The sequence below is a fragment of the Colobus angolensis genome, unplaced genomic scaffold, assembly GCF_000951035.1.
Source record: "Colobus angolensis palliatus isolate OR3802 unplaced genomic scaffold, Cang.pa_1.0 Scaffold130, whole genome shotgun sequence".
In the NCBI taxonomy this organism is placed as follows: Eukaryota; Metazoa; Chordata; class Mammalia; order Primates; family Cercopithecidae; genus Colobus; species Colobus angolensis.
Window position 1 is genome coordinate 4,055,450 of NW_012114253.1, and position 20,244 is coordinate 4,075,693.

Sequence of the window (20,244 nt, forward strand, 5' to 3'; positions counted from 1 at the left end):
TGTCTCTGTCCCTCTCTCTTTACGTCCTCTGTCCTCTGTCCCCCTCTGTCTCTGTCTCTCTATCTCTGCCTCATTTCTGTTCACTTCCTACTTCTCCAATTTTCTCTTTGCCTCATTCATTGCTGATCTTTGCCTCTTTCTGCTCTCTTTCAAAACCCCTCCCCCAAGTGACTCCCCTTCTCTGTCCCTTCCATCCAGTCTCCACATCCTTGGAGGAGCCTCCCGTCTCTGTGGATCTCTGAGCCTCCCGCTGCTGGCTGCCCACTCTTCTCCTCTCTCCCTCTGTTCCCTGGCCTCCTCCCGCCTCCCCTTCTTCAGCTCCCCTCCCACTCCCTTTCCCTCTCTTTCCAGGCTCCTCCTTCCCCTCCTCTCCCTCCGATTTTCCTTCTCTCTGCCTCTTGATTTCGTTTTCACAGGCACTGCAGTGCTTCTGGGGGGAGTCAGCCCCTGACCCTGGCCCACCCTCATCCCTGCCTCTGCCCCAAAAATGTGCAAGTCCACGTTTAGGGGTCTTTCTGGGGCTACTGGCTCCCGTCGGCAGGAGTAGAGCCCAGGGGGCCTTGTTTTTGTTTTCTCAGCTCTGTGTACACTTGTGCATTTAATAAAACCTACAGCTTTTCTGAGGTCAGGACAGTAAATCTAAAAACCCTGTGTCACTGTCTTGTGAGGGCAGCCAGTGCCTCTTGGATGGGAGCCACAGTTCACTGCCCTGCGTCTCCCTGCAGACAATGTAACCGTGGCCCAAGATGAAGCTGGCTGCTGGGTCATAGTCACCTGTCAGGGACGGGGCCTCCAGATCCTCTCCTGCTTGGGCAAGAGCCCTGGCCAGGGTATAAGCAAGAGGGATAAAGGTCTCCAGTCTGCAGAGGTGACAAGGCCAGTGGAGCATGTGACTTCCCTTGGGGTGGAGGCTGTTGGGCCCCAGAGGCACAGTTCCCCAGTGCTATGGAGAAGACGGCGACCTCAGACTCTGGTTCTCTCACAGGCTCCTGGCCAAATGGACTACCATGGAGTCAGCGCCAGCCCTCCTCCCTGGAAGGGGCAACTTTTCTCCTGGAAGGGGCAGCAATAGGATGAGGGGCATGGCTTCCCCACCTTCCTGTGTCCAGAGTGATGGGGAGGACCCCAGATGTTCACATTTGAAGAGCCCAGGCCAGAGAAAGGATAGGCCTGTCTTAGAACCACCACACACAAGAATGCTAAGTAGCAGCTGTGGGCACTTCTTGCTGATGAGCCCAACTCTGAGGGCTGATTGCCCAGGAGTCCGGGGCTGATTCCTGGGCTTGTGTGGTAGGTGTTGGTGACAGTGGCCCCCTTGAGACCCAGCAGGTGTCTCTGCATCTACCTGGTCATCTGGGCACACCTGCAGCCAGCAGGGATCAGTGGGCACCTTGGGCCATCCCAAGGGGCAGCTGACCAGCCCGGGGGGCCTCTGCACAGTCAGAGTATCCCTGGGGGAATCTGCAGATGGTGGGCGGTGACGAGGACTCATGATTGGGAAGAGCCATGGGCTGAGGTGGAGTTTCCAAGGGATCGGGAACTTGGTGCTCTGGCCAGGCCCAGCAACTATGTGTTTGGCCGGTCTACCTTTTTAAAGATGAGGTCTGCTCAGGTGACAATGCAAACCTAACCAGAACTTGGGGCCCTACTCTGTTGGTGGCAGAGTTGACTTTGATGCTCCTTCTTGTCCTTCAAGGCCTAGCTGCAACGTCAGCACTTCTGGAAGCCTCCCCTGATATCCTCGGGCAGAACAGTCTTTCACCCTTTCTGTGCCCATATTGCATCCTCTTCATACTTTTATTCTGATATTTATCACATGGAATTGCAGTGCGTTCTCCCCCAGGTCTATCATTCCTGATGGATGGGAGCTCTTTAAGGGCAAGGCCTGGCCTGCTTGTCTTTGTGGTTCTCCTGCCTGGCATAGAGCCTAGCTCGGGTGATGCTAAGGGTTTGTCCAATGAGTGAATGAGCATGTGGATGAATAAATGAGCATCCATCTCCCCGTTCGGGCTGGGCTCTGTTTTGCCCATCGCTCTCCGCCTGCTTCTCAATTTCAGGTTGAATAAGCCACCATCTCAGCCTGCTCAGGGCTCGAAGTCCTCAAATTCAAAGCCCAAAGCAGGCAGCTGCCCCACCCCTGTAGCCCTAGGTCTCCCAGCTGACTCTCTTCGGGCATGTCCCCTGCCACTTTGCGAGGTTCATCCACTTGCTGCTGAGATATTAATGCGCCTCAGGGGTCAGTGGAGCCCAACGCCCATGCTGTGAATGGAGCAAGGCAATTCCAATTTCATGCCTACATGGGCTTCCCTCTGTTAAGACAAAGAGCAGAAACACATCTTTCTTTTTTTTTTAATTTCCTCCAGAAAACAGGCAAAGGTATTGTGCAGCAGAGGCTTATGTAGAATTGCCAGCAGGCAGTAAGGGGGAAGGTGGTTCCCATGAGACAAAGCAGGGCTTTAGGGAAGAAGGAAGTAGAAGGAGGAGGCAGGGGGTACTCTGTGGTTGTTGCCTGCTGATCAGGCCTGGGTGTTTATACACTGATGATTATCTGAGAGCTTTCAGCAACTGAAATCATCTACTTCTGTCTTGCTATCAGCTTGCAAAATGTAGGCATACAAATATTTATTGAATAAAATCATTTGTTATATTTTTGTTATAATGTGTTTATATATGTGTGGGTATATGTGTGTGTGTGTATATTTTTTTTCTTTTTTTCTTTTTTTTTTTTTTGAGGCAGAGTCTCACTCTTTTGTCCAGGCTGGAGTGCAGTAGTGTGATCATGATTCACTGTAGCCTCAACTTCCTGGGCTAAAGCAATCCTCCTACCTCAGTCTCCTGAGTAGGTGGGACTACAAGTGCATGCCGCCATGCCTGGCTAATTTTTGTATTCTTTTTGTAGAAACAGGGTCCCACCATGTTGCCCAGGCTGGTCTTGAAATCCTGAGCTCAAGCAATCTGCCTGCCTTGGCCTCCCAAAGTGCTAGGATTACAAGCATGACCCACCGTGCCCAGTCATGTTATTTTTAAAAGAGAAATTGCTGCTAGGAGGCACTTGGGCTTCCTAGCTTAAGTAAGAGTATGCAATATGGTGCATGGGGAACCAAGATTCCGGAACATCTATTTTAGAATATAGGGTCATTGCAGATTGCAAAAAAATGGCTCTAATTCTGCCTCCTTTCTTGTATTTGCACACTACGAAGGTATGAACTTTTCAGCTCCTCCCATTAAAATGTGGAATCTATTTCTCCACCCGTGGAATCTAAGCCTGCTTTATGATTGCATAAGCCAACAAAAATATAGCAGAAGTGCCAGTGTGCAGGTTCCCTTAGACCACCAGAGACCTGTGTGCTTTGGCTCTCTCTCTCTCTCTTGCTCCTCTGCTTCACTGGGTCATCTTGCTGGGGGATGAGAGACTCCATGGAGCAAAACTGAGTTGTCCCAGCCAAGGCCACCCTAGGCCAGCTGGCCAGCAGTTGATCTCTAGTTGACTGAGGATGCAAGAATGAGCCTAGCCTGGATCAGCCAAACCTGGCCCAGATCAGCAGCCATCACCTAAAGAGACGCAATAAACAGCTGTTATTTTAAGCCACTACGTGTTGGGGATATTTGTTACACAGCATTATTGTGGCAATAGATAACTGACCGAAGAGTCATAAGACAGTGTTCCTATTTCATCTGCAGCTTTCATCATACTACTTGACTCCCGGTGATGAGTAAATATATGTTGAGTGAATTAATGTGCTTTTGGAATCACTGACCTAACTACTTATCTTTTCCCAAAATGTACACTAAATCGTCCTAATGCTAAGCCTTTGCTCATGCTGTTCTCCTGTCTAGAATATTCTCCTCTGTTTTCTGCCTGGCGAATTTCTATGTTTCCTTCAAAGTTCTGTTCTCTCTGGCCTCCTCTGACTCATCCCTCTCACACTGATGCTTCAGCGTCCTGGGAAGATCCTGGTGCCAAGCACACGTCACAGTTTGACTTCCATTGTTTAGCTGGGTAAATGCTTTCCCATTCCAGGACTGTGAGCTCCTTCCTTGCATCTAGCACAGTTCTTGGCTCATAGTAGGTCTTTGGGAGGTACTGATTCCTTCATTCGTCATTCATTCACTCACTCAATAATTACTTATTGAGCCATGTGCCAGGTTCTGGTCTAAGTGTGAGGATACAGCAGTGCACAATACAGGCATGGTCCCTGTGCTCATGGGACTGACATTCTGGCTCAAGGTAGGGGAAGACTGCCAATAAATAAACAAGTAAGTAGAAAAAGCGTAGAGTAATAATGCATGCCTTGCAGAGAATTAAATCGAGGGTGGCACCATGGAGAGGGGTGTGGTGGTCAGGTAGGTCTCTCTGAGGCAGTGGGAGTTAAGCTGCCATCCAAATGGCATGGAGGAGCCAGCCCTGCAAAGGAAAAGATAATTCCAGGTGGAAGGAACAAGTAGAGGAAAGGTCCTCAAGCAGGAGTGGACTTGAAGAATTCAATGAATGGAAAAATGAGTGTGAATGAAGCAACAGGAGAAAGGGAGTGGGGATGAGACATGTTAGAGGGTCAGGCAGAGCAGAGCACATCCTGGTCAACCTGTAAAGGGCTCGGGTTTGTTTTCTGTGTGATGGGAAGCCAGGGTTCTGAGAAGGAGGGCGCTGTGGCATGACAGATTTAAAAGGATTCCGCTGGCTGCTTTGGGGGGGACTGGACTGGGGGTGGGGGAGGAAATCTGAAGACCAAATTGGAGGCTGAGGCAGTTTTCCAGACAAGAGGAAGCTTTGTCTAGGTTGTCAGTGGGGAAAGAGAAAAGGGGGTAAATTCCGGATGAGTTTTGAGAGGAAAGCCAACAATCTATTGGGTTGGATGTGGAAGAATGAGAGAAAGAGATGAATGAAAGATAACAGTGAAATGTTTGACCCAAGCAACCGGGTTGATGGTACTATTTCTAGAGAAGGGGAATGCTAGGGAAGGAGCATGTTTTGGGAGGGAAAAGCAAAATTTGGATTTTGGCCACATGAAGTTGGAAATGCATATTTAATATCCAGTGAGGTAGGGGAACCACATTATGAAGTTGGACATCTGAGTCTGGAATTCCTAGGAAAAGTTAGGGAGTCAGAAATTTGAAAGTCAATGTGGAAACTGATTGAAATGGTCATCCAGGACCTGACTTGACCAGGGCCAAATGGGCTGTGAAGACCACAGGGAGATAGAGCCAATGCTTAATTCTCAGCTTGGTGTGTCTGGCACCTGGAGTTTTTGTAGGGATGGCCCTGATTCCTTATGACATCTGCACTGTCTGAGAGAGGCACAGATGACTCAATGATGTCTCTGCTGGTTGGAAAGGGAGGAGAAGCACAGGGCTTCTCTTGTGCTTCATGCGGCAGAAGTGATGAGAGCTATTCCTGGTGATGGAGCCTCCTCCCAGTCCTCCTTCCTCTGGCCACTCTGCCCTAGGCAGAATTCATTCATTTCCATGGGATGAAATAAATGATGAATAATTTCCATTCATTTCATTTCATGGAAATGAATCATTAAATGGGTCCCAGCTGCTCTGTGGCAGATGCAATGCTCTGGGATCACCATTCTACTTCCTTCTCCAGGGTACACAGGAAAACTGCATTTCCCAGCTTCCTTTGCAATCAGATTGGGCCATGTGACTACTCCTGGCCAATGGAGTATGGACAGGGGTGATTTATATTCTATTAGGCCTGGGCCTTAATCACATCCTGTGTGATCATATTAGTTGCCCAACTCCTGCTGTAACAAATTGCCACAAACCTAAGTTTAAAAGAATATGGCAAATTTATTCTCTTACAGTTTTGGAGTCAGAAGTCTAAAATGAGTCTCATGGGGTTAAACGTGTTGGCAGGGCCAGTTCATTCTGGAAACTCAAGGGGGATAATATGTTTGCTTGCCCCGTTTGGCTTCTAGAGCCTGCCTGAATTCCTTGGCTTGTGGCCTCTTCCTTGCATGACTCTTATATCTTGCTTCTGCCATCACATCTCCTTCTACTGCCTTTTACCTTCTTTCTTCCGTCTTCTAAGGATGTTGTGATTACATTGAGCCCACTTGGATAATCCAGGCTGATATTCGCATCTCAAGATGCTTAACTTGATCACATCGGCAAAATCCCTTTTGCCATGGAAGGTAACATATTCACAGGTCCTAGGGATTAGGATATGGACATCTTTGGTGAGAGGGCATTATTCTGCCTACCACAGTGACACTCTAGCCTTCTCTTATCCTCCCCTGGGGATTTTGGAGGCTGTATGTTCCAGGTGATGTAGCTACAAGATGCAACAGGGCTGCTTAACCAGCTTGGGCTTCTCATGAGCCCAAAATAAATCTTTATTATTGTGTTAGGCTGTTCTTGCATTGCTATAAAGAAATTCCTGAGACTGGGTAATTTATAAAGAAAAGAGGCTTAATTGTCTCATGGTTCTGCAGTCTGTATAGGAAGCATGGTGCCAGCATCTGCTCGGCTTCTGGGGAGGCCTCAGGGAGGTTTTGCTTGTGGCAAGAAGGAAAACAGGAGCAGTCACATCACATGACAAAAGCAGGAGCAAGAGAGAGAGTCAGTTGGGAGTGGGGAGGTGCTACACGCTTTTAAACAACCGGATCTCACGAGAACTCACTCACTCATCACTAAGGGGATGGCACTAAGCCATTCATGAGGGATCTGCCCACATGATCCTAACACCGCCCACCAGACCACACTTCCAACATTGGGGATTACATTTCACCATGAGATTTGATGGGGACACAGGTCCAAACCACATCAATTGTGTTAAGGCAGTAAGACTCTGGGCTCAATATGTTACTGCAGCAGGGCCTATCCTATCCAGACTGCTTACAATCTTCCATGGGCTCTTCTTGATGAATGGCAAGTCTTGACCATGGCTCAGAGGGGCCAGCCCCACCCCTCTCCAAAGACTCTTGGCCCTTCTCTCTGAGTTAATAGCTGAATGTCCTGATGAGTTTGTAGTGGTTGAGTAGAAAGTTCTGAGAAACCTCTACCACTGACATACATGTGACCTTGACTGATGTCAGCCTTGGCCATGTGACTTGCTTTGGCTAAAGGAGTGTTCATGGGCATGACACAGGCAGAGGCCTTAAATGTGCTTGAATGGTTTGAGTTTCCTCTTGAGCTTTGGTGATGTACCATAAGAGGATCAAATGTCAGGTAGTCACTTCCCCTTTAGTGTGGGCCCCAGACAAACACCCATGACACCAACCAACCCATGGAGGAGGCCTGAACCCGACCCACAGCTTGGAGTCCAGCCCAGTTGACCTGCTGCCTGAAGCAGAACTGCCCAGCTGAGCCCAGATTAGATCAGCTGAACCACTTTAACCTGAACATGAACATAATTACAAATGCTTGCTGTTGCATGCCATTGAGGTTTGGGCTGGTTTGTTACACAGCATTATTGTGGCAACAGCTGACTGTTACACTTAGCCTGGAGGAATTTGGATTTCTCAAGTCTCTGGCCACATTCCACACCTGGATGCTAGGACTTGAGTGAGATAGTGAGCCCCATGTCCACTGTTCATCTGGGAAGAGCATGCCTTCCATCTCCCTTGCCATTCCCCTCTCAGTGCCTGTCCCAGTACTGAATGCCAGGAGGAGGGGCCCGGTTGCTGCTACTGAGTAGATAAAGAATGCTGAGCCACAAACTGAGGTGGGGAAAATTGTTCTGTTTGTTTTAATTAAACCGACTGAAGAAGCCAAGACACAGACGGAAAGAGAGACTAAGAACAAGACTGGAAATAGTTTAGAAAAGAAATGAAAACCGGTCGCGGAGATGTCAGTGCCCGATGGAGTGGCCGGGGCGGGTGCCTTCACGTCAGCTCCAGAATCACTGTCAGGGCGAGCACCAAGGTGAGCCGGGCGCCAGTGGGGCCAATGGAACCTGTGCCAGGAGGCGGGAAAAGGGTCAGAGTCTGCAGACCCAACCCTGTTCCAGAACAGCAGAGCCTCCAGGTCCCCAGCAAAGATGCCGGATTTCAGCATCAGGAAAAACTGGGTTTGAAGACCAGCTCTGCCACCTGGCCACCTAACTGTCCATGATCCCCTCCCCTACCCCTAGGCTTGCTGGGCTGTGGTCAGACTTCCTAGAAGCCATGAAGATGGTGCAGTGAGGACCAAGAGTGGGAGCCTCCATTGTGAACTGTGAGATTGGCTCCATGTAGGGAGGGGGTGTGACAGGCCTGGGAGCAGTGTCTGGGCCCCTTAGGGTGGTGCTCAGGCTACAGCAGGTTGGGCGATGGGGACAGCCCAGGGAGGACAGTATAAAGGGCCTGCACTGAGACATCCGTCGATGCGCCCAACCACCCTATGGAGTGGTTCAGAGCCTCAGAACGCAGCCCCACGGTCGAGGCTGGACATACCCTTCTGAGGTCAGAGCAGCCGGGCTCTGAGCTAAGAGAGCTAGAGATGCCATGGACAGTGAGACTGAGCTCTGAGCTAAGAGGGCCAGAGATGCCATGGACAGTGAGATGGGGCACAGTTGGCCCCGGAAATCTCAGCTGGCTGCTTTGGCAGGCTGAGTCCCCCTTTATTGCCTCAGTCCCTACATCTGCCCACTTTGGACTCTGACTCTGCCCTACTAGAGGGCAATGATCTGCCTGAGGGGTCGGGGAGTGACAAAGGTATGCACATGGGAGGTGTGGGGGACCAGAGCTTTCTGGTGCCTCAAAAGCCACTCTCTTTCAAGCAAAAAATCCTGAGGGTGAAGACTTACCATTGGAGTCCTCCGTTCCTCTTGGGATATTTGGGTTTTCTGTTGGAAAGAAACAGAAAGAGAACCAAAGAGTGGATGGCATTCAGAGCTCAGGGAAGGAGTGGCCCTTTACCCAGCACCTGCTGTGAGGTATCACATGCAGTGTCTCAGTGCAGCCACACAACCTCCAGGGGAGCTGGATAGTATCAGCCCCCTTTTGCAGATGGAGGAAGTGAGAGAGGTTAAGCAGTTTGCCTAAGGTTCTTTCTGAGTCCGAAGCTTATCTATAGTCATAAGCACCGAACGACCCTGCCTCCCAGTGGGGCCCCCTCCCAGGGCAAATTTAGGGGATTTGGGCCCCTGTTGCTTCCTCCTCCTGGGGATACTTCCCAGCCAGGACTCATCCCTGTGGTTGTTCTCCCAGTCCCCAGCTGAGCGCGCCATACCAAACACGATGAGCCGGGTGTGCGTGTCGGTGGAGCCCAGTGGGTTCTGGGCAGTGCAGCGATACATAGAGCCATTGAGCTCAGCAGGAACCCGCTCCAGCACCAGCTCCTTCCCGTCGAACTCAGCGCTGCCGTCCAGGAGGCGGCTCCCAACCCGCGTCCAGGTGAACATGGGCTCCGGGAAGACTTCGTTCTGTTGGCCAGAGCAGGGGAGAGCTGGGTCACAGGAGGGCCCATTCTGCCAGAGCAGCAAGGGGTCATGGGCATGCCCGGCCAGGGCTTGCACAGCATTCTCATCTGATGGGTTTCGAATGGCTGCCCTGAACTCCAGGAGGAGAGGGAGTCTGGGACTGAAGAGAATGTCTCGTTGAAGAGCTAGGTTTACTCTGAGTTCTAGATGGAGGAGTGAAATATGCATGTACCTCTTTGCCATTCCCCTTGGGAACCGATTCTCTCAATTACACATTGGGAAACTGAAACCCACTGGATGTGGCTGGGGATCGAGGGAAGGGTGTTAGAGAGGACCGCCAGGAATGCTGGTGCTGGATCGATGCCTCTACCACCCCCCACCACCCTCCCAGATGCTCAGAGAGAGGCTGACCTGAAACCCATGGACCAGAATCCTCACTGTGTCCCCGACCCGGGCTCTGCTGGGCGTCATCACAATTTTGGGTCCTTTCGGGGCAACTGTAGGGAGAGAAAGGCCAGGTCAGAGAGAGTAAGGAAAGGAGGGATAGCGTACACGGAAGAGAAAGTTCTAGTCTAGTGATCAACATCCTTGGGATCAGCTGCTTCTGTTAGAAGCTCGTGTGCTCATTCATTCATTCATTCACACCTGCATTCATTCAGACATATTCCCTAAGCCCATGCAATGAATCAGATGCTCTCTAGGACCTGGGGAGTCAATGGTCTATATAGGACACAATTCCTGCCCTTGGGTGGTTCACACATCAGTAGGGGAGAAGTACAAGCCAGTACCATGAGGGACAAGATCAGAGAGGCCCAGTGGACGGTGGGGTCAGGGAGGGAAACTTACCTGGGGCAGGTGCTACTAGGCTGCTGATGGGGAGCAGCCTGTGCCAGCAGCCAGACTTGAGGTACCCCCAACTCCCACCCACACTATCCCCTTGGGAGGTGCATTTCTGGTGTCATCAGTCCCTTTGTCCAGCTGAGTTAACTGGGCCTCAGAGAGTCATGAAGCGATTTGAGAAAGGTCACACTTTGAGGAGAGCCAAGATCAAGGTGCGGGTCTCCTCCTCCTGATTCAGTGCTGTTTCTAACAGGTTAATCTTCCCAGTGGGATTTTTCTAGAACCTCTGGGTAGGGATGGACATGGTGTGGGAAGACCACCTCCTTCCTTGTGCCCAGCCTCCCTGCCTCTCTTCCTCACTTCCTTGTATCACCTCTTATTCAGTCCATTTATATCTCTGAACTTGAAAGCCAAGATGCCCAAGGGCATGGCTATCCTCTGAACAACGCCTGAGAATATCAGGGACGGAGGAGCCACTCGGGATCATTGGGTCTGTTCCCGTCATTTCAGCTGAGAAATAGAGCTCCATGGATAATGTAGAGGCTTATCCAAGGTCACTCACAGAACCAGTTACCCACGTTTCCTGACCTTCTCGCCAGCACTCTTTTCCCCAGATTCATTCATTCACTCACTCACTCAACAACAATTAGGGAGCCAGCCATTTGGAGCAGAGCAGAGGATATGGTGAACAAGACCCCGTGTCTGCTGACACGGAGCTCCCACTTCAGTAGGGGTGAGAGTTCGTAAGCAAACAAGCACATACGCAAAACAGGATGAGAGTGACGGTGCTCCATGCAGATCACTAGACCCAGGGGAGGGGGCTCAGAGTTGGTGGGTGACATCCTCAGATAGTGGTCAGGGTGCCTCTTCCAAGGAGGTGACATTTAAGCTGAGCTGTGAAGCCTGTGAGGCATATTCCAGGCACAGGGAACAGCCAGGGCATGGGACAGAGGCAGGTCAGGGAGGGAAGGGGGTTGGGAGACAGATCTCATAGAGCTTCCAGGGCCGGAGGAAGGGGTGAGGGTTTTGTTTGGTACTCTATACTTTGTGCTACTCTGTGTAAACATCTTCTAAGGGTGGAAAAGTTTTGTCCTGAGGCCCTGGGGCTGCCCTGGGATCACCCCCACCTTTCCTTGCTGGTCCCCAGACCTCTCTTTCTGACTCAAAGCTCTCAGAACAGAAATCAGAGCAGTTGGCAGATGTGGGTGGTCTCCCAGGCACTGCCAACTTCATTCTCTGAGAATGAAATCAAAGGACTATTAATTAAACCATGAGCAAGACATCTGAAATGCCACATGGGTCTAGGGAAGCATCCGTGGGAAGAGCATGGCTTGCACCAAGGGGTGGGGGAATCGCTGGGAAGGGAAGAGCTGGTTCTGCAGCTGCATCTGCCAGTCAGTCAGGTGAAAGGGCCACTGGCCTGGGAGACCTGCGAGCTGAGTTCTAATCGTTCTGTGTGCCCTTGGATGAGTGGCTCCCCCTCGCTTTCTCAAGTGCACCATGGGAACAATGATACCCTTTGCCTAACACACGGGGCCGTTAGGAACATCAGGCGGTGGCAGGTTTGATGGCTAACATTTGTTTAGCGTGTCCTAAAAGCCAGGACCTATGAAGTGCCATATGCATAATCTCATTTAGCCTTCCAGCCTTTGAGATTGTCGCCGTAAGGAAATGAAGGCTCAGGGAGCCCAAGTAAGTTTCTGGGTTTTCAAATGAACTCTCAAGTGCTGTAGACGTCGATTTGCAGATGGGAAGCCAGGTCTAGGGCAGTCTGACCCTGGGTAATCTTGGCGGCTCTAAGTGCTGCTGGGGTGGCATTGCTGGCTGCAGCCAGGAGAGGGCGCGGAAGGGCATCCCGGTCCTGGAGAAGGCTGGAGCCGTGGAGGACCCGGCAGACACCTTTCCCTTCTAGGTTAGATTCCTCACTGTCCTGCTTTCTAAAGGGCCTGCCTTACTCCTTCAGGCCTGGGCCTGGGCCTGCTGGTTCTAAGGGAAGAGGGAACCAACCTTTCTCAGGTGTCAAGCATGCGCTAGACTCCATTTTAGGACGCTCACACCATTCTGGTACTTACGAGGCAAATTACCACAAAACCCATTGTTCAGGTCATAGAACCGGCCCTCCAGAGGGGCAGTGACTTATCCAAGGTCACACTATAGGAAGTATCAGTTACAAGGCGTGATGGCACATAGGGCTTCAGAGGGAGGCTCAGAGCCCAGGGGCAGAGGTGAGGCAGAGATGGGTGCCTTCTTCCACCCAGGGCACCCCAGCTCCTGGGCTCCTGTGTGCATCTGATCCTGTGGGGCACAGAGGGTGGGCAGAGGAGGGATCTGGTCCTCCCTCGCTGCTTTCAAGCTCTATCCTGGCAGCTGCCACCAGACAAGAGCCTTTGCAGCAGATGGTCCCTGACTCCCTCCTTCACTGCTGCCTTAAGATGTTGCTGCCGGAAGCCAAGCCAGCTGCTGTCAGCCTCCCCACTCCTTCCACCCTCAGGCTCCTGACACTCAGAGTCTGGCCCATTAGCAGCTCCAGACAGTCGAAACCTGGCCCTACTTGCCTGCTTCTGACCACAATGGCTGAGAGTGCCCGAAAGGAATGCTCTTAGTCTCTGGACTTTTCTGCCTGTCAACCCCTGGACATAGAGAAAGAGTAGGAGTCCAGAGACCCAGGATTGATGCCTAGCCCTCTACTTTCTGGCTGCATGACTTGGATGAGTCATTTCAACTTGTTGGGCCTCAGTTTTCTAACCCGCAAGTGGGGAGAATAGGCTACCACCCTGCTTGAGGAAACACTCTGAAAATGACAATGGAGGAGGGAGATAAGACTGCAGTGTGAAATGTAAAGTGATGTCTATCTGCTCAGGGAATGAAAAAGATCCTGGACATATAAGTTGCCTTCCTTACCTCTCTTGAGCATCCTGATGCAAGGAGAGTATTGTGGAATCTCAAGGAAAAGCCCCTCTAGCTTTCCCCCAGGAATTCTGGGTGTTTTCTAAGACAATCACTCACCCATTCACCCACTCATCCATCCATCCACCCATCCATCCATCCATCCATCCATCCATCAATCCAAATATCCATCCATCCAAACATCATCTATTCATCCATCCCTCCAAACATCTATCCAAACATCCATTCATCCATCCATCCAAACATTCATCCATCTAAACACTCATCCATTCATCCATCCACCCATCAAACATCCATCCATCCATCCATCCATCCATTCATCCATCCCTCCAAACATCCATCCAAATATCCATCCATCCATCAAAACATCCATTCATCCATCCCTCCAAACATCCATCCAAATATCCATCCATCCATCAAAACATCCATCCATCCATCCATCCATCCATCCAGGCATTCATTTTATTCATTCATCTATTCAAACATCCACCAATCCATCCACATACCCACCTATAAACCCATCAGTTTGCTTACCCATCCATTTATTCATTTGCTCTATCCATCTAATTCTTTACCGTACACCTAATTTGTGGTGGTCACTATCCAGGGTCACTGTTGGGGACACCATGATGAATAATAACAGTAGCTTATATTTCCTGAATATTTGCTCTGCCTGTCACTATAAGCACTTTGTATGCACTACCTCACTTAACCTTCTCAACAATCTAGAAAAGCATTAATTAATTAATTGTCAAACAGTTGTTTATTAAGAACTATGTTAGGAGTTGGTCTGAGCCCTGTACTCTGTGAACTAGGCAGATAAAGACTCTGCCCACGTGCTATTTAAATTCTAGTGGGTGACGGGAATGCCCAGAGTTTGACTGGGATGGTGGTTACACCAGCATTCGCATTTATTAAAATTTGTCAAATTGTGCACTGAAGGACCTGCATTTCCCAATAGGTAAATTTTATCACAGTTAAAACATATATGAAGAATGAATTTTTTAAGCCAGTTCACCTGACTGCCATTACATGTAAAACCAAATCTCAATTCCTAGCTTGTGGGCGACTCAGACAATAAGCAAATATAGAATATACTTGCAGGTGGAAATGAGTTATGTAAGAAAACAAAGCAAGAGAAGGGGTTGAAGGAACCAGGAGGAAGAGGTTGCTTTAGACAGAGTGTTCGAGGAAGGACCCTCTGAGTAGAGGACTCGAGCAGAGGCCTCCTTCCAGTCAATTTCCATTCTTCGTAGGTCAACACAGTTCCCGTTTCTATCAATGGAGATTTATTTTTTGTTCTAGAATTTCATATAAATGGACTCACACAGTGAGTACTCTGTCATCTGGCTTCCTCTGATCAATAGTTTTTTTTTTGTTTGTTTGTTTTGTTTTTTTAAGACAGAGTCTCACTCTATTGCCTAGGCTGGAGTGCAGTGGCATGATCTTGGCTCACTGCAACTTCTGTCTCCCAGGTTCAAGGGATTCTCCTGCCTTAGCCTCCCAAGTAGTTGGGGCTACAGGCATGAGCTACCATACTCAGCTAATTTTTGTGTTTTCAGTAGAGCCAAGGTTTCACCATGTTGGCCAGGCTGGTCTCAAACTCCTGGCTTGAAGTGATCCACCTGCCTCGGCCTCCCAAAGTTCTGAGATTGCAGGTGTGAGCCACCGTGCCCAACCTGATCAACATGTTTTTGAGCTCCATCCATGCTAATGCAGGTATCATTAGTTGATTCATTTGTATTTATAAAAAGTATTTTGTTATATGAAGATACTACAAGTTTGTGTATTCATTTTTCTAATTATGGACATTTAGATTATTTACAGTTCTGTCGTTGTTGCTGTTGTCATGAATAAAGCTTCTGTGGACATATGTTTTCATTTCTCTCAGGTAAATACCTAGGAGTGAAATTGTTGGGTCATAAGAGCAGAAATATTTTTATCTTTGTAAGAAACTGCCAGGTTTTCAAAGTAGTAGTACCATTTTATACTCCAACCAGCAAAGCATGAGAATTCTGATTGTTCTGCATTCTTGTCAACATCTGGTATTGTCAGTTTTTTAAATTTTAGCCAGTCTAATGGATGTGAAATGATATCTCACTGAAGTTAGAAACTTCATTTCTTTAGTAATAATGTAGTGTACGTTTTTACATGTTTATTAGCCATTTGTATATTTTCTTTTTTAAAAAATTGGGTTGTCTTACATTATTGATTTGTCATAGTTCTTTATATATTCTGGTTACAAATGCTTTGTCAGATATACGTATTGAGAGTATTTTCTCTTATTCTATAGTTTGCCTTTCATTTTTCTCAAGGATGTCTTTGTAAGAGCAGAAGATTTAATTTTTGATTAAATCTAATTTACCAATTTTCAATTTATCATTTAGTTTTTATTTAGTTTTTTTGTGACCACTTTAAGAAATCCTTGCTACACCAATATCACAAAGTCTATGTTTTGTTTTAGAGGCTTCATGATGCTGACTTTTACGGTTAAATCTATGATTCATTTCAAATTAATTTTTGTGTGTGTGCGAGGTAGGGGTCCAGGTTCAATTTTTCCTTATGCCTATTCATTTGTTTCAGGGTCATTTGTTAAGAGAATTTCTCTTTCCTGATTGAATGGCCTTGAGGGTCTTTGGCAAAAATCAATGAACTCTATGTATGTGGGTCTATTTCTGGACTCTATCCTGTTTTATCAAACTATTTGTCTACCACAGGAAGGTTTTGGGCAGGTGTCATGCTCTGATTTATATTTTAAGTAGATCATTCGGGGTGGGAAATAGGATAGTACAAAAGTAGAAGCAGAACTACTTGTAGTTTGAAGGCTACTCTAATAACCCAGGCTTGAACTGATGCTGCTTGGGTTGGGTATTCGGAGAGGACACCGTGAGGAGTGGCAGATCTGGGATGTATTCTGAAGTCGAGCTGCCAGGGCTTAATGACGGTTTGCATGTGGGATAGAGGAAAGACTGGAAAAGGTGGGTGGCTGCAAGGTTTCTGATTTGATCAATGGGAAGAACATGGTTGCCATTTAGTAAGGTGGGTGCCAGGATGCTTAGGCATCTGTGGTCTAGATCATGAGAAAGGTACAAATCTGGTGAGACAAGAACTCAGAAGAGGCATAAACAGCTCGAAGGGTTGGAGGAGGGTCAGAGAAGTCTTCCTGGAGGGGTGGCGTTTGAGCTGGGGAGGGCATCCCTGCGAGGGAAGAGCAAGAGCGAAGAAGGTTCATTGCAGGGAGACACGCCCCACCCTTGTTGGCCTGATCTTCAAAATCCTTGTTGAATGATTGGATTTTGTGCTCTGAGGTCATCTCATCCATCCCACTGTCTCACCCAGAGTGCAGGGTGCCCTGATGGTACAAGGTGCATACACTCACGAGCCTTTGGCTCATGGCACTCTCCACTGGTCACACCCCCTGGCTCAGTGACACCTCACCACAACCCTGACAGGTGGGCTATAGAGCACAGTGGTTAAGAACGTGGGTTCTGGGGCCAGACAGCCTTGACTGGCTGACCTAAGAAAGGTTACTCTAAGCCTGATTCCCTCACCTGTCAGATGGGAATAATATGATAGCATCTCTCAGCGGCCTCACAGGTTCACTGCAGGTTTCAAGGAGACCTGGTGAGGAAAGCATCTTGCAGAGAGCCTGGCTCTGAGCAGGTGCTCAAAATATTTGTGCAGTTACTATTCTCCCCCTTCATCAGGTCAGAAAACTGAGACTCAGAGACATTAAGAAGTTTGAGTTCTCACTCAGCAGTCGAGGGAGACTAGGAAGTCAGCCCAGGTGTCTCTTTACTCACCTACCCAATTCGGGCCCTTCATCTTGGTGGCCCTGCTGTGTCCCCCATGCCCCAAATCCACCAGTGTGCACAGACCTGCCTGTCCAGGCCCACTGTTTATCTGGGCCCTTCTTTTCCCTTGCTCTGATGATGGCGAGCGGGGGTGCCCACAGAGGCGACTCTAGTTAAGGGAGGGCCTGGGATCCAGGACAGAGCAGGCAAGTGCTTTAATGTGGTGTGGGGTGCTGTTGGTAAGGGTCACACAGGCCAGCAGGGGCACACCCCCTCCCATCACTAGGAGATGTCAGCTGCAAGCTCACTTTCCACCAGCTGCCTTGAAGTCTGTATCTGGCCTTTCGTCTTTCTCATCCTTATTCTTGGTGGGGTGGGGCAAGGGTGCCACCCCGCTGGAAGCCAGAGTTTCCACAAGAGGGGCAGGAGGGGTCTTTCATAAAAGAAGCAACCAGGTGAAGGGTGGAGGCTGCTCTGTTGGGGGAGGAAGAGGCCATGGAAGGATGGAGGATCCAGAGAGAGAGGTGAAAGGCTGGCAAGGTGGGAGGACCAAGAGAGGGGTTGGAGCAGACCCTGGGTTGAGAAGACCTCAGCACCTAGCACAGGGCCTGGCCTTAAGTGATGCTTGTAATATCTTTGTTTTTTCTTTTTTCTTTTTTTTTTTTTTGGAGACGAAGTGATTCTCCTGTCTCAGCCTCCTGAGTATCTGGGATTATAGGCAAGCACCACCATGCCTGGCTAATTTTTGTATTTTTTTTTTTTTTTTAGTAAAGATGGAGTTTCTCCATGTTAGCCAGTCTAGTCTTGAACTCCTGACCTCGAGATCCATCTGCCTCAGTCTCTCAAAGTGTTAAGATTACAGGCGTGAGCCACTGTGCCTGGCCCAGTGCCTAGGTCAAAAATGGAACTGGCCCCAGTGATATCTTCATGGAATGATGAACAAAGAGTACCCAGGAGGTGGGCACCTATGACAGAGGGATGCCGTGAGGAGGCAGAGTGAGAGCCTTAGAGCAGCCTCTGGAGCCTTTGAATTCTCCCCCACTCACCTTGGGCATCTTAAACCCCCTGAGCCTCAGCTTCCTCCTCTGTGATATGGGATAATAATAGTGCCTACCTCACTGGGTTAATATAAGAGAAGACACAGTCTGTGGCATATAGTAGCTGCTCAGCAGATGTTAGCCTTTATTATTAGTTTCTGTATGGGCAGGTGGCCTGTGAAAATCAAAGGGCTGCTGGGTGCGGTGGCTCACGCCTGTAATCCCAGCACTTTGGGAGGCGGAGACAGGTGGATTACCTGAGGTTGAGAGTTTGAGACCAGCCCGGCCAATATGGTGAAACCCCATCTCTATTAAAAATACAAAAAAAAAAAAATTATCTGGATGTGGTGGCGGGCACCTGTAATCCCAGCTACTTGAGAGACTGAGGCAGGAGAATCACTTGAACCTGGGAGGCTGAGGTTGTAGTGAGCCAAGATCACCCACTGCACTCCAGCCTGGGTACGACAGAGCTAGACTCTGTCAAAAAAATAAAAATAAATAAATAAATAAAAATAAAAAAAGAGAGAAAGAAAATCAAAGGGCCATTGTAATGGGTCTTCAGGGAACCAGTCCCATAACCAGCCAAGACACCCAGTCCTGGGGTTGATGAGTTCAGTGTTTGGCCTGGTAGTGAGTGAAGAAGGCACCAATAAACCTGGCTTGAAATTTCAACGCTGCTACATACAAAGTTAGTGACTTGGCAAGGGACTCTACCAACTTGAGCCTCAGTTTTGCTCATCTGCAAAATGGGACTACACGGCCAACTTGTGCTTATGAGGATTGGATGAGAATCCTTGCAGATGTTCCTGGCACATAGTACATACTGTCTGTACAAGAAATCCTTTTCTTTGGTATTTGATACTGAGGAAGTGTTGGGTTTTCTGGTGGTCCAGCTAAAACAGAAGCCCTCTGGAACACCTGACACAAGCTGCAGTCCCAATGCTCGTCAGTCACCACTCTCAGCCCTTGGTCATGAGTGGCCTGGGTTAGCGGCTGTGGACTGTGCCAGGCAGCCCCTGAACACTACAGGAGTTTTGGAGTACAAGCCCAGGCATCTCGGGCTTAGGGAGGAGCTGCTGGGGGCTGCAGATCAAGGTTCAAAGGACATAGGTGAAAGGACAAGTACAGGTCATCTTGCCCATCCCATGCCCTCACCCACCCAGTCCATACAAACAACTGGAGTCTTGTATATTTCCAGCAGTGAAGATTCCACATCTCCCCCTTCCCTGTCCTGAGTCAGTGGGGAGGAGAAGTATAAGGGGAAGGGAGTGAGTTCTTTGTGCTTTGGGGATCCCTGGGTTGGTGCTCTGTAGGGAGAGGAGCAGATCATGGACAGGGATTGGGCTCTTGGGCTGAGCTGGTTCTGGGCACCCAGTGTCCTCTTTGCCTGCCTCCCACATACCCACAGATGACAGGCTTTTCATTGTACTTAAAAGTGTAAGCCAGAGCGATACCTTCCATGTCCCATGTGTTCCTGACCCCAACCTGCCAAAGCTTCCCATGATTTTCAAAATTCCAAAACCTGATCCAGCAAGCCTGCCACCTCCCAGGTTCGCAACCCTTATGCAGCAACTGTCCTCTGAGCTCACTGGGCTCATATGCAGTCCAGAAAATCTCCCTGTCACCTCCCTTGTTCCCACCTGTGATATAGAAAACTTCCCTGAGCAGGCCATGACCTCGAGGTTCCTCTCCTTGACCCGATAAATGTCCCCTGATCTCTTGTGCTCCTGAGGCTGACTCGAAAAATCTTGGCCTCCTCTGATCTTCACACTGACCTTCTGTGCTTCTGACTTGACTCAGCAGCCCTTCCTGAAGAAACCTGACTCTTGTGTATTCTTTATTTACCCAGCAAACTTCCTGGTTCCATTTTTGACCTAGAAAACCTCCCCTGTTTTTAACACCAATCCAGCAAATTTTTCTGACTTTCCATCTTTTTTATCCGGGCTGTGTAAACTCCCTGACTTCTTATGTTGCTGACCCAGCCCAGCAACTCCCTTGCTCTTCCCCAACTTCTTGTGTTCCTGACCCAACCCGGCAAATCTCCTCAGTCTCTTGTTTCTGATCCTTCCAGAAGACCTCCCAGACCGCTCATGTTCCTGACCTAATCCTAATTGAAAAGTGCTTTAAATGGTTTGTAATTTATATCAAATTAAACTGGCTCTGAAGCAATTCCTCTGACCTCCCCTGATCTCCTGTGTCCCTGACCCTGTCTAGTAAACTCCTCTGATCTCTCATGTTCTTAGCTCAACCCAGCAAACTACCTTGGCCTGTGGGTACCTCCCCACACATGACCAAGGATCTTCTCCAATCCAGCTCAGCA

The 20,244-nt window shown here is 49.0% G+C and overlaps 1 protein-coding gene across 1 annotated transcript in view; it reads right to left on the bottom strand.

Annotated features, from left to right (window-relative positions):
- Positions 1 to 7,670: 7,670 nt before the first annotated feature.
- IGSF21 (immunoglobin superfamily, member 21) overlaps positions 7,671 to 20,244 on the bottom strand; it is a 101,519-nt gene continuing 88,945 nt past the window's right edge. Inside the window, exons 6-9 of the mRNA XM_011934049.1 lie at positions 9,758 to 9,843; positions 9,157 to 9,349; positions 8,732 to 8,770; positions 7,671 to 7,900 (exon numbers count right to left, since the gene is read on the bottom strand). Of these exons, the coding sequence (XP_011789439.1) occupies positions 7,830 to 7,900; positions 8,732 to 8,770; positions 9,157 to 9,349; positions 9,758 to 9,843 (389 nt within the window). The 3' untranslated portion in view covers positions 7,671 to 7,829. The remainder of the gene's footprint in view (positions 7,901 to 8,731; positions 8,771 to 9,156; positions 9,350 to 9,757; positions 9,844 to 20,244) is intronic.